The sequence below is a fragment of the Ornithodoros turicata genome, chromosome 1 (assembly GCF_037126465.1).
Source record: "Ornithodoros turicata isolate Travis chromosome 1, ASM3712646v1, whole genome shotgun sequence".
Classification (NCBI taxonomy): domain Eukaryota; kingdom Metazoa; phylum Arthropoda; class Arachnida; order Ixodida; family Argasidae; genus Ornithodoros; species Ornithodoros turicata.
The window spans coordinates 94,515,803-94,528,290 of NC_088201.1; the positions used below are offsets into that span (position 1 = coordinate 94,515,803).

At 45.3% G+C, this 12,488-nt stretch overlaps 1 protein-coding gene across 2 annotated transcripts in view; it reads left to right on the forward strand.

The window, feature by feature from the left end:
• Positions 1 to 7,292, forward strand: part of LOC135366605 (N-acetylated-alpha-linked acidic dipeptidase 2-like) — a 144,790-nt gene extending 137,498 nt beyond the window's left edge. For both annotated transcript variants that reach the window (XM_064599389.1, XM_064599397.1), the window contains 3 exons: positions 4,940 to 5,021; positions 5,103 to 5,192; positions 7,020 to 7,292. In XM_064599389.1, the coding sequence (XP_064455459.1) occupies positions 4,940 to 5,021; positions 5,103 to 5,192; positions 7,020 to 7,209 (362 nt within the window). In that variant the 3' untranslated portion in view covers positions 7,210 to 7,292. The remainder of the gene's footprint in view (positions 1 to 4,939; positions 5,022 to 5,102; positions 5,193 to 7,019) is intronic.
• The last annotated feature ends 5,196 nt before the right edge of the window (positions 7,293 to 12,488 follow it).

The window sequence follows — 12,488 nt, forward strand, 5'->3', positions numbered from 1 at the left end:
CATCTCACATACTAGCCAGAAAGGGCCTTTTCCGGTATACCTGACCAGCGATACGTAGAGCGAGCCGATCATAAACAAAAAATCAGAAAATACATTTTTGATTCTGAATACTTCTTCCCACACGACGTCCGCCACAGAGCTCTATATCAACGCGCCGTAGTGAACCGACGCTAAGATTCCAAAGGAGACCAGCAAGAACAACGCAATTGTACGCAGCGATTCGCGGAGAACCGAAGAACCCATGAACCAGTGCGCCGTTTGAGAGCAAACGATTCCGTTGCTCTTCGATTCAGCTCGCGAGTGAACGGTTCTCCTCGTTCTCCTATTCCTTCGATTCAGTTGAGTTCTCTATCGTTCTTCGATCCCCGGCTTTGCGACGCGCCTTCAGTGCTCTCCGATTCATCCCAGATCGTGGGGCTTGGCCAATCACAAACTGGTAAGCTCTCAGTGTGGCCAATCGAGCTCGTGGCCTGTCATATCCAAGCTTCAGAGGAATGCCGACAGATGGCGCCCGCACCGGAATAGTTGAGTGTTGATTCATTCGACCGCCGTGAACGGCGGAAACACTACACTGACTACACTACCTCGAGCGGGAAGTATAAGCTCGATCGTGGGTGGCTTTCGATTCTTACTAACAGGTCGCAGTGAGTCTCGGTGTTTCCCGTAGACTAAGTTCATTTTTTTCGAAAGAAAAGTGCTGCACCGGTCCATCACCAGTTCTTAAATACGTGAGAGGTCCATGGCGAAAAGAATGTGAGAGGGTTGAACTGCTTGAACTAGTTCAGGGCCGGGGTGCAGGCGAAAAGAATGGACCTACTGTGAAGGGGACCAAAAAGTAACTATGAAAGTGAATTTGCGTGACCAAAGAAAGCCCTGCCGAGAGGCGGAAGCAAGCGGAAAGTAGACTGAAGAAAATGTAAACTACGAGAGAATTACAGTGCGGCAGAATGAATTGTTTATTTTCTACATGACAGCGAAAGACGGTCCCGTAAACATGCATTCGCTTATCGCAACATATGACCAATATGGCCGGCAGGTGACTGTCAGATTTAACGCGGTAATGTGTTGTACGAACACCATCATGGAGCACACTCGCCCACAAAACAGAACTCTTACTCAGTTAGTGTCTACAACCCTGCACATAAGTAGATGCCGGTTTGCCGTTGAGATCGGTCACATGATGTTATGACGTCACAGAAAGATGAACGAAAGAACGAATCTTTTGAACGGTGCAGTGAACCAAACTGAACTGTACGAACGAGTTCACCAAAGTGAACTGGATTGCCCATCACTAATGGCAATGATTTAATGGACAGAATGAGAATGCGCGTGACATGAGTCGTCGTTATCGTTGTCACAATATTTCTACGGTTGCGTACTTTCAAAAATACAGGTTGATACAAAGCGCACACTAACGCACCATCTTCCACCTTCCGCTGCTGCCACTCCAACGGTCAACGGTTCAAAGCTCGCGCCCAAAGTTTCGTATTTCTTGTTGGCGGTTGAGGGAATGGGACCACGTGACACACACATTCTAAATCGAAGAGCACGAGTTTACTCAAAGAAACGTAGGCTCGCTTTTTGTTCAGTTTTTGTAGAAGTATAACTATTAAGTCGGGGTGTGTTTTCGTGAGCAAGTCCTCTTGCGAAGTGATGGCGCCCCAATCGATACTACCGTGGCGACACACTGGGCGCGGCCGCGAAGCTCTCGCAGTGACCGCTCGCTGGTATTAGTGAAAGCTTCCGCTACTACAGAATATTCGTATGATTCACGTTCCGGCGTGGTGTATCCCTCCGCGTCACAGCCAAGTCGGAGCTCCCCTCGTACCGCGTTGATTGAACAAGGAAATTCGGGAAGAAGCATTTCCGGCAATATACTTCTTATGACAATTGTATGCGCTGGGGGTGACGTACCCGTGACGTTTCGCGCCGATTCGGAGGAAGGACTTTAAAAGGAGCCTCCAAATTGGCACCTTTAATCACGTTTTAATTACAGACGGTGCGGCGGGTGAATCTCGTTCCCTTTTCATTGCTGTCACGAGGACGGAATATTTCACATCGCGAAGAGAACTTTTTTGCATTTTAGTGTCCCTTTAATGGTGGATGGTTCATGAAGTGGTGAACGTTTGTTCTGTTTGTGTGCGTACAAAATGTTAACGTTTAGCCCAACGGTTCAAGAAGATGCGCCACATGTTTGAGAGCAATGGCAAATTATAGCTCATCATAACTAACAGCTGTCAGACTCCTCAAGCACTTGTTGGGGAAGCCCCTAAATTTGTTGCTCCCGCACATCATCATAAGGGGCAAATAAAATATTGTTACACGAACTAGGAGATTCCATCTCAACCTATACAAGGTAGTTGGAAGATTATCACAAAGCTTCGAAAAACGTATATACGAGGGTGGTTCTATAAGTTTCCGGCCCGACCAACTTTTAATAGTCATAGAGACGAAACAAGTGTATCACTTTTCGACATAGTCACCCTTAACTTCGATGCACTTTTGACACCTTTCAACCAGCATTCTTATACCCTCGAAAAAATAGTCCGAAGTTTTGTCCGCAAAATGCTGGAAAACTGCCTCTTGCACCTCACTATCGTTTGGAAATCTCCGTCCTCTGAGATCACTCTTCAAGTTTGAGAACAGGAAGTAGTCACTCGGTGTCAAGTCTGGACTATAGGGTGGGTGGTGGATTTCTTCGAAGCCGCACTCCTTCAGTGCAGCCTTGGCAACAGAAGCCGTGTGAACAGGGGCATTGACCTGGAGCAACCGGACACCTCGACTCAACCTGCCGCGCCTCTTTTACTTGATGGCGTCTCGCAGTCGGTGCAGGAGTGAAGCATAATAAGTCGCATTCACTGTGGTGTTCCTCTCTTTGGAGTCGATGAGGAGGATCCCGTGACAATCTCAAAATATTGTTGCCATGATCTTTTTTGTGGATTGTGTGACCTTGGCTTTTCTTGGGGTGCTTCACCTGGTTTGCGCCATTCCATCGACTCCTTTTTCGAAAGGGGATCATAGTAGAGCACCATAGTCCCATACCCTGTGACAATTGACTTCAATATTTATTCTTCGTTCTCTTGACAGACCTCCAAAAACTCTTTGGCACAGACGACGCGCTGTTGCTTTTGAACTGACGAGAGAAGTCGTGGCCCCCATCTCGCACTGACCTTTTTCATGTGAAGGCCCTCGCTGATGATGCGAAAAACGGTTGTTTTTGGAAAGCCCCAGCCTTTCTGAGTTTCCTTCACCTTCAGACGCCTGTCGCTCAGCATTTCCTCCTCGACAAGAGACAAATCTTCTTGTGTCACCACTTCCACTGGACGACCGTCGCGTGGATCATCTTCAATGGACTCTCGCCCCAGTCGAAACTGCTTAGCCCAGTCTTTTACCGTTGTGTACGACGGAGAGGCTTCCTTGTACACGTTGTCCAGTCGCGCTTTAATTTCTCTAGGCGAAAGTCCCTCTTTTGTCAAGAATTTTGTCACAGCGCGGTACTTGATTTTTTCCATTTTAACTGAAGAGCGCACCCTGGCTGTTTGAAATGCCGCTCTCCAACCGGCAAAAGCATGGAGAGGGTTGAGGGTGGTGCTCCGGCCCTCCAACAGATGGCGCCACGCGTCCTTAAACACATTTTCAAATTCGCGCATTTTCTACCTCGGGCCGGAAACATATGGAACCACCCTATGTTGTAGCTTGACACCAACTGAGACTTGCACAACGTTGCACAAACCAATGAGAATTGCACAATCGTTGTCGTAGCAACTTTGCATATGACTACCGTTGTAGACGGAGAAACAAAAAAATAATCTGAGAAAATGGCCTGTCGTCGAGTGGCGTTGAAGTTTCTTACACGGCGAATTGAATATTTTGTTTCCTGTCAGCAAGCGCTACAGTGCTTTGAAATTTCTTCCCTAAGACATCAGCAGTGAGAAATCCCAGTGTACACGCACAGCCGAGTCGAAAATATCTTAATTGTTCATTTAGCAATGGCCAGACCTTGGCGTCCACGTCGGATTCACCTCGGATGCCTCTCTCCACTATGGCGTAGGGGTTCCGTACAGTTCTTTACAATTCCACTATTCTGTAGAAGACTGGCGAGCAAGAAAGGCATCACAGCGTAGAGAAGGGATAGCTCTACATTCTGCTGCGAGTCTATGACCTCAAACGCAACATACTTTTGCAATTAAGCCGTCAATTATTCGTAAGGTCTTCTACGCGACATTTTCCACGGCATTGCGAGCCGACTGCTCGAAAAGCGCGCACGCTGTAGTTAAATTCGGGTAAGAGTAAGTAAGTGAGAACATGAGAATGCCTTTAGTTCGACGGCATAACCACGAATGTGGATGTTTTGCACCACGAAATATGTATTGATGCAGTACACCCTCGGAAGGCGAGAACTGGTGGGCGCGTGACTAACGTAAAGGGGTTATCGCACTAATTGGTGAGATAGAGAGCCTGGAGCAAAGATACGCGTCAACTTCAGGCGTCAGAGGAGCCCCTGCCGTTCTCATTGGTTCTCGAAAGCACGTCCTCTCGTCTTCAGGTCCGTCATTGGCGTCGATGCCTGCTGTGAAGTCAAACAACAACAACTTTACTTTGAGATGATGAATGGGGAGTTTCATTGCTGTGATGTCGGAGCCACACGAGCTTCTGTATTAATGGTCATGCTTTTCAACGCGTCTACCACCCTCTTTTCTGCAAGACTTTGAGTGTATGTGCACAACGATTCATATAACAGTCTTTCACGTTTATCCAGCGCGTAATTTGTAGCACGGTGTCAGAACGCTTTTAAAGCGGGACCACTGGCGGTTGTTCACGCTCTGTTCGGACACACCTGATGATAGCGTTTCCCAATAGTCTTCGTATTGCGTGTTGGTGGATGAACACTCCGCATTCGTCACAGAACGAAGTATTCCAATGCAACCATCTCTTACAGAACTTGTCCGTGCGGCAATCGTCAACTTCGGCAAAAAAATCGACGATTTCTGGAAGCATATTAGCACACGACAAAGCGATGAGTAAGTCTTGGTCTGACCGCGTTTTTCAATGGCTTTATTTGTTCTCGAACCAGATGCTTGACAATGTTCGTGCTCTTCCAGCCCAATCATGACACGCCAACTGAACGACAAAATTATGCACGTTGAGCGCATTTTTGTGCGGGACATGCCCGGAGAATCTGGAATGTCAAGGTAAGCTGGTCTGAATATGCTGCATCGTACACATGGAGGAAGGCAGCACAAGAGCTGCCGCTCGTTTTCTATGAAGAGCAGGCATAGCCAACTCGTCCTGTGGGATAGTCCTGTCTACCGCGTGATCGCACACGTGATCCAATCATAATGGCGTCCTCCAGGGATGAAAAGTAATCCGGGCATAGACCCGGTTGAATCTGGTGTTGTCCGTTGGTCATAGAAGAATGGCGTATAAAACGTGACTACAAATTACGCACAAAACCGATGCACGTAACAAATTGATGCAAACCGAAACTGAAAGGAAAATCATGTGCTGGTGGCAGGAAGTAATGACGAGTTTGACTTGAGCGACCGTAAGAGGCGTCCCACACATATCTTTTAGAAGCCGCCATTCCTGTGTTTTCTTCCTCCATGACTGTAGATCACTGCGAAACAGGTCCGAGCATGGCGAGTGCAAAAACGTCGCTAGCGCGTCAAACATGTAAGCACGAAGCCAACGTGAGATACGCACTCATGAGATTCGTGGCTTGTCCGTCATTCTTCTTACAGAATCATGTACTGTGCTGAATACATTTCAACACACACATCTGGAATTTTTCTCCTCTAGTGTGTATAGCGGTCTACATAAATAGATTACCTAACAACATGCAAGCTAGCTGGTGTAATTACGAGGACGGTAGCATGTGCTTCAGTTTGAGGGGTTTATCAACAAGGACAAAATGGACGAAGAAACAGTCGCTGTTTTTCCGTTCACTTCGTTGTTGCTCTGTGTTCCTCAAACTGAAGGAGGCGCTACCGCGGTCGCAATATAGATTGTCAGGCTTAGTCACAGCAGCTTTTTTGGAGCTTATGAAAACCTTCTAGACAGCACTACAGGGTCTCCAAGTCAACGTGCACTTTAGACTACTAAAACAAGTTGCGTCATATGCGAATGAAAACAGCAGAATATTGTGAGGAGTCGCGTGTCCTATTCGCCTGTATTTGTCATGGTGGATGATGAATTAGGCACAATTAAGTAGCCGACTTTCTAATTAGTCGTCCTAGGGCCGACATGCGAATTGGAAAGTTGGGGAGCGTGTCCATTAACACCCACCGCAAATGTCTGCTGCAGCGTGCGCCTCTCGTGGACTTATTCTATCGTGAAAAAGAACGTGCGAAATATTACTGTGTACCACGTAACACGTGGCGCGCGACCCTACGCGCAGGCCTCGATTTCAGAGCTCTCCGCCATATGCAGGGGAACTACTACATCCGTTATCTACCAAGAGCATAGCATAGCATACTAAAGTATTCATACTAAACATGAAGGCGCCGCGTGGATTGAGATTGGGGGTGGAACAGTGAGAGCTCTGTGTGATATGTGACCCGCGCGTGGGATAAAAGAACTTGTGCTGTGGATTTCGCAATCGCGCTGTGGTACGGGACATTGCACTGGAAATCCACCACAAGAGATTTGTACGCATTTAAAACGATATTCACAAGGAATTCCCGATCCGTGTGAGAATGTTTGCAGAGCTTGGTCTCAAGATCCCAAAAGAAAATCCTTAAAACGTCATATCGTCAAATCGTCAAACAAACAACAGTATAACGAACGATGACTGAACGCGTTCAAGGCCAATAAACACTCCACGTGGGACGTTTTTCTTTTCCCATTATTTGGAGGGCAAGCAGTTGCAGTTAGTGTCTCCGCGAAGTCACCGGTGGTCCCCGTCGGCTGTAGACTTACATTGAGAAATACTGCCGCCATCATGGGTGGGAGAGCTCCGGCTCTCAGCTCTAAGCACGAGTGGTTCCGATGATCGTGCAATGTCCTCCTCTTGCCTTCAGGAATATCATGTTTGGCTGGTCCAGCGATGACCCACGAAGAATGATGTTTTTTCCTGTCCTCGAAGAGTGGCTTTCCCGACAGGAAGACTCCACAACGGATTTCTCAGAGAGCATCAACATGCACATGACTCAGATCGCCTACGCGCTCGATCAAGCCGCAGAATTCGTGAGCGTCAACCGTCCTTACTGAACCATCTGCGTAATCAAGCTTTTTGAGACGCGCTGGAAACCACCTCTGCTAGCAATAAAAAATGTGCATCTGTTTCAAACTGACATGTCGCTCCATCTATCTTGCGTGATGCATGCACGTTGGTACACAAAGAGATTGCTGACATCTGTAGAAGGAGGTACTCATGGGCGGTAATTGGACCCGAGGGGTCCGAACCAGATTTTGGGAGCACAGAAAGCCAGTGGACATACATAATGTTACAGCTGCTGCTGAGATTACACCGGAGATGTTTTAATTTATTGCTGTTTCGCCCACTCACATTAGGTGTGAAGGAAAGACGCGTCTCCAAAAAATGCGCAATAAAAAAAAGTGTTCTTTTACGAATTTTTTGCGGGCGATCTATCAAACGGATTTCTCTTCTGAACACGGTAACGGTATCAAGTGACCCAAGGGACCAGATGTTCCCATTGGGACGACCTGGTAGCTTTTATAATTATAAGTTAATGAACTATTTGAGTCATTCGAGGAGATCACTCTGGTTTACACTTCGCAAAATAAACTTCGAGAATAAACTCCTCGAAATAAATCACGAAAAAATCCACGGTGTAAAGATAAAGCCGTAAGAATAAACTTTTGCGATACAAACCCTTCAGATTCAAACTTTCAAAATAAATCGTCTCTGATTGGTCGACAGGCACGACAGCCTCAGAGCAGCGAAGGCTTTTGGCTCCTGCGTCTCAAAATAGTTCCCCCGCAGGGTGAGGCTTTTTTGCGGTGGGCTGAGAACGAGAGTCTGGACGAATCGTTTACTGTATTATACGCAGGCTATCAGAATTCTGTTCAGATGCAGTTAATGCTTTTTTCTGCTGCTCGCCTGCCAAATTTGAGTATGTCGAACTCTGAATTCCTGTCGTGTCACCAAATGAGTTCCCGGTGTTGGTTCCAGTTATGGTGGACACCTGCTATATTATGAACATTGTCGCGAACATCGCCATTCTTCTGCAGGGCTGCCTTGGTTGTGAAATCGTAGAGTTGAAAAGTGACGATCGACGAAAAAGCCTGATTCCGACACCGTGTGGATGTGTTGTGTTTGTCCGTCTGTACGTGTTTGTGTGTGTTCCAGCCTCAGAACCGTAGAATCCTGAAATCGAAACCTGCCTGTAGTTTTCCTTGTGAGCCTACGTTCTGATAAATGCAATGAACAGCTTCTGGACAGACTCTCGAAATGCATTTCTGCAAATAAGCTGCATATGAATGTGAAGAAATTGTTTATTTGTATGCAAGAAAAAACTATTTTCTCTCGGATGAATAACTTGAGTCAGCGGAGGTGCCCTAATTTTTTGTAACCAGCATGCGGTAATCTCAAAGTGTAACGAAACAAGATTCTAATTTCAGGAACATACACAATGATTCGCACACCTTCCTAGACATCAATTTGCCATGCAAAAGCTGCAAGAGTATCTAGACATAATACTTCAAGCACTTTGTTTTCACTGGCCTTTGAATACCCTGGAACCTAAGAATGCCATTTTCAAGGTCTTAAAACCATGAAATTTTCTCACAGAAATTTTTGCATCTTTTTTATTCGCGTGGATATACAGTGCAAATTGTGGTTGTCAGATATCAACAGACATGTAACCGAAGAAGTCCTTCGAAACCCAGACAAGATAAGCAGGGCAGCAGACCTTTGTACTTTCTCTATTTCTTCGGATAGCGGGCATGTGCAGTGATTCCAGGTTGCAGATGCATACTCGTCGAACTAAGGTTTTACATGCTGTTAATTTAATATCTATCGTTGTACCATGGCGAAATTTCGTTCTTAGCACCCACAGACTTCGAGTGGCTTTGCACATATGACTATCCCGTTTCAGACCGTTCCCTTTAAACATGTCGCCAGCAATAAGGAGGGTGCCCAGAACAAGGATAAACTATCGGCTGCTCTCAACCTGGGGCAGCTTTCTTCAATATGTGTCCTACTGATTCGTAAATGACAAACGTCTGCAACTAACCAGTGGTCTCCCCTCTTCAGCTGCAAAAAGCAAAAAAGCAAAAAAAAAAGAAGAAATAAAAAAAGCAGTGAACACTGATTGCCTGCTCCGTATGCTCGGGTCAAAAGTTACAGAAAAAGTGGTGCGGACAACACAGTGCATGCAGCTTTGAATTCCCTTCGAACAAACGTCTTTCAAACAAACGTCTTTCAAACAAACGGCGTCGATCAAACCGCTTTCGACCAAGCAGCGTTCGATCAAACGCCTTCGACCAAACGCCGTTCGACCAAATGGGCGGACACCACGACTACGTGTACATTAGTTTCGCACATGCACGTATGCGACTGGAGGAAAACCTTATCTGCAAGGTATTTTGGCATTCTAATTTCCATAATTCACTAAGATGTATTTTTTTTTATCAAGCTGTTTTTCTTTCTTTCGAGAAACAGAAAGCGCAGAATCGCTGGCAATCGGTTTAGATATGAGATGAATCCTTCATCTGTATGCTTCAAATTATTATCCACAGAGGTGACACTTGTTTGTAGTGCACCGTTTCAGGTTTTCCATTATGGATATACCTCGCTCGCACTAACTCGGAAGTCAACAAGGGGGAGCGAGCCCTAACCTAACCTAACCCAAGCTAACCTAACCTAACCTAACCTGAAGGAGAGCACTGCGGGACATGGAGTTAGAGATTGAGAAGTACGGCATATACAAAGAGGTCCTCGGAGCGAAAATTCGTGTGTGTGTGTGGGGGGGGGGGGCAGAGCCAGCACCGTGAAAACTCGAGGAGCGGTGGACTGTTCCCCCTGCCCCCACATTCCGATTGATACCGAAACTAAACAGGAGCAGCTTTCCAAGCTAGGGCACCGGAACGAACAGACAACAGTAAAAAACGACAAAGAAAGAAGAAAACAACAGAGAGAGGAAGGAAGCACAAAAAAGGTCTATTCGCTTGAACCGCAACGGGACAAAAAACATTGCAAACACATTTTTCTTGTGCCGGCCATCGGCATTTAGCAGCCTCCTTTCTGAACCCTGATGTGCATTACAGGCCCAAATAATGACAAATGAGCAAGCAAGCATCCTCGCTGCACCTAAAATTGCTCCTCTGTTGAACTGTTGAACTGCATAGTTTTCGGGATGGTTGTGTGTGCGACACATATACACACATATACAATAATATAAATGTTATACTACTGTGCGCAAGTGACGTATGCTGTAGGTTAAGGGGTTCGTCATGACACAGTGAGAAATAATGCGACGGACCTGGGGGGGGGGGGGGACGGAAAGCACGTTAGCTCGGTTCCCGAGTGTTTGTCCGCTGAACTGAACTTCTATTTCTTTAAAAATAACTTAAATATATTGCAGTTGTAGCGAGATAGTTTCCATGGTTTTGTCGCATATTGCGGTCACTTCATCTGCTTTTTCTTTTCGTCAAGTGGTGTAACCCCGCTTTGACTATTGCGGCCTCCCTAAGGTTTATGTGTCAGTTTTGGAAACACTCATATTGTTACATGTGACACACTGTAGTGTACTGCAGCCAGCTTCACTGTTTGACTGATAATTTGCACGGTTACTTCTTTAATATTATTTGAATAAGTTTCATCTGATACTGTACCATTAAATAGGATAGGAATCCATTATGGTTTATAATTATTTTTCCTTTGCAATGTTCCCACACTACTCTTGGTGACAAGTTGTCTCTCATTAAACTCCTTTTGAGTTGTATTTCACACTGCTTACAGCATAATGTGAGAATGAGAAAATGTATGCTTCACATGTTCTCAGCATCCTCTACAGCAACTGCTCTTGTGCTTAAAATCCAGAAACTACACACGAAAAAAACAAAACAACAACAAAAAACAAATGTAGAACAGACGACACAGCAAAAAGGACACGACAAAAAGATTGGGACTGTGTTATGTTATATTTGTGTGTGTGTGTGTGTCTCTGGTTCTGCATTTTTGTGAACATGTGCCATGTTGCCGGCACCCTTGCCCTCTTGTCACAAAAACAGCCTCAGACATAAAAATGCAGACAAAAAAGTAGAGAACTCTAACCTAACATAAGAGAGAACAAAGATGGGGACACAGGAATCTTCTAGAGTCGCGGTGACCCCTCGGTTTGTAACAAAAACCGTGGCCCTTCCCCGAACAATACTCCCATCTCCTTAAATAGCGACCGGTTGTGCAATCTCTCATTCAGTTTGGCACTGATGATGTTCGTCGCATGACGGATCAAACGTCTGAGTAAACCTTGTTATTTTGTTAAGTCGGAGTTCTCTACTTTTTTGTCTAGTTACGTCATCTCCCGGCTTTTCGAGTATTTTTGCATAAAGATGCAGGTTGTGAGAGGCACATAAACATTGCTTAGATTGCTAACCTATCTATCACAAGACACGTGAAAGGATTCCCAAATTAAAATTCAGTAATACAAAAATGATTCTGAAATACATAATTCCAATAGAAGGGAGAGTAAACATTGGAATAACAGGTAAAGGTAAAGCACTGAAGTGTTGGCATTCTTCTGATGTGTATGATATGCTGCTCTACTTAACCCATGACATATATGTTGTCAAACATTAACTTCTTGCATTCAACATCAAGATGCTATACCTATTCCATCTAAGCGACTCGTCTTTACGCAGACACGTGGCACACCATTTTGGCACAAAGATTTGATATATCTGCTTGTTGGACATACCAAGAAAATGCTGTGCCAAAATTGTGTTACCTACATGACATGCTGCATCTGCTGAGATATGTTACGGGAGAAATACTCCTGAAGCGATTAAAGGAAGTGCATACGAGTACATATGCTTTGCAAAGTTGTTCCAAAGTTCCAAGTAGTTGTTACAAAGTATGCTGGTGTTGAATTGGCAAAGCATTAGTCATCTCATAGCAAAGGGATGAAAGAAACAAGTGAGAAATGCGAAACCGCAAGCACTGTTGCGTGGCCATGTTCACAATGGGCAATGACGCTTTTCACTTTGCGTACCGCGGACTGACTATGCTTAGTGAGTGGTTTGCAGTGTTTATGATTGATGTATACCATGGCAACTACCGATGAACTTTGCAGATTGTGCAATGATATCTTTTGTGAACAAGACAAACCCCAATATATTCCCATGTAATTTTGATCCTACAATTAATTGAGCTGAGGGTGTGCACCTCTCTTCTGACATTTAGTGGAAATCACACAGTAGTTACGCATCCTCTAAGCCTCTTAAAAAATTGTCTTCTTGAAGTGGACACGAAAACTACCTTTCGCAGACAATAAACTGCTGGCACACAAAATCCTTGTACAAAG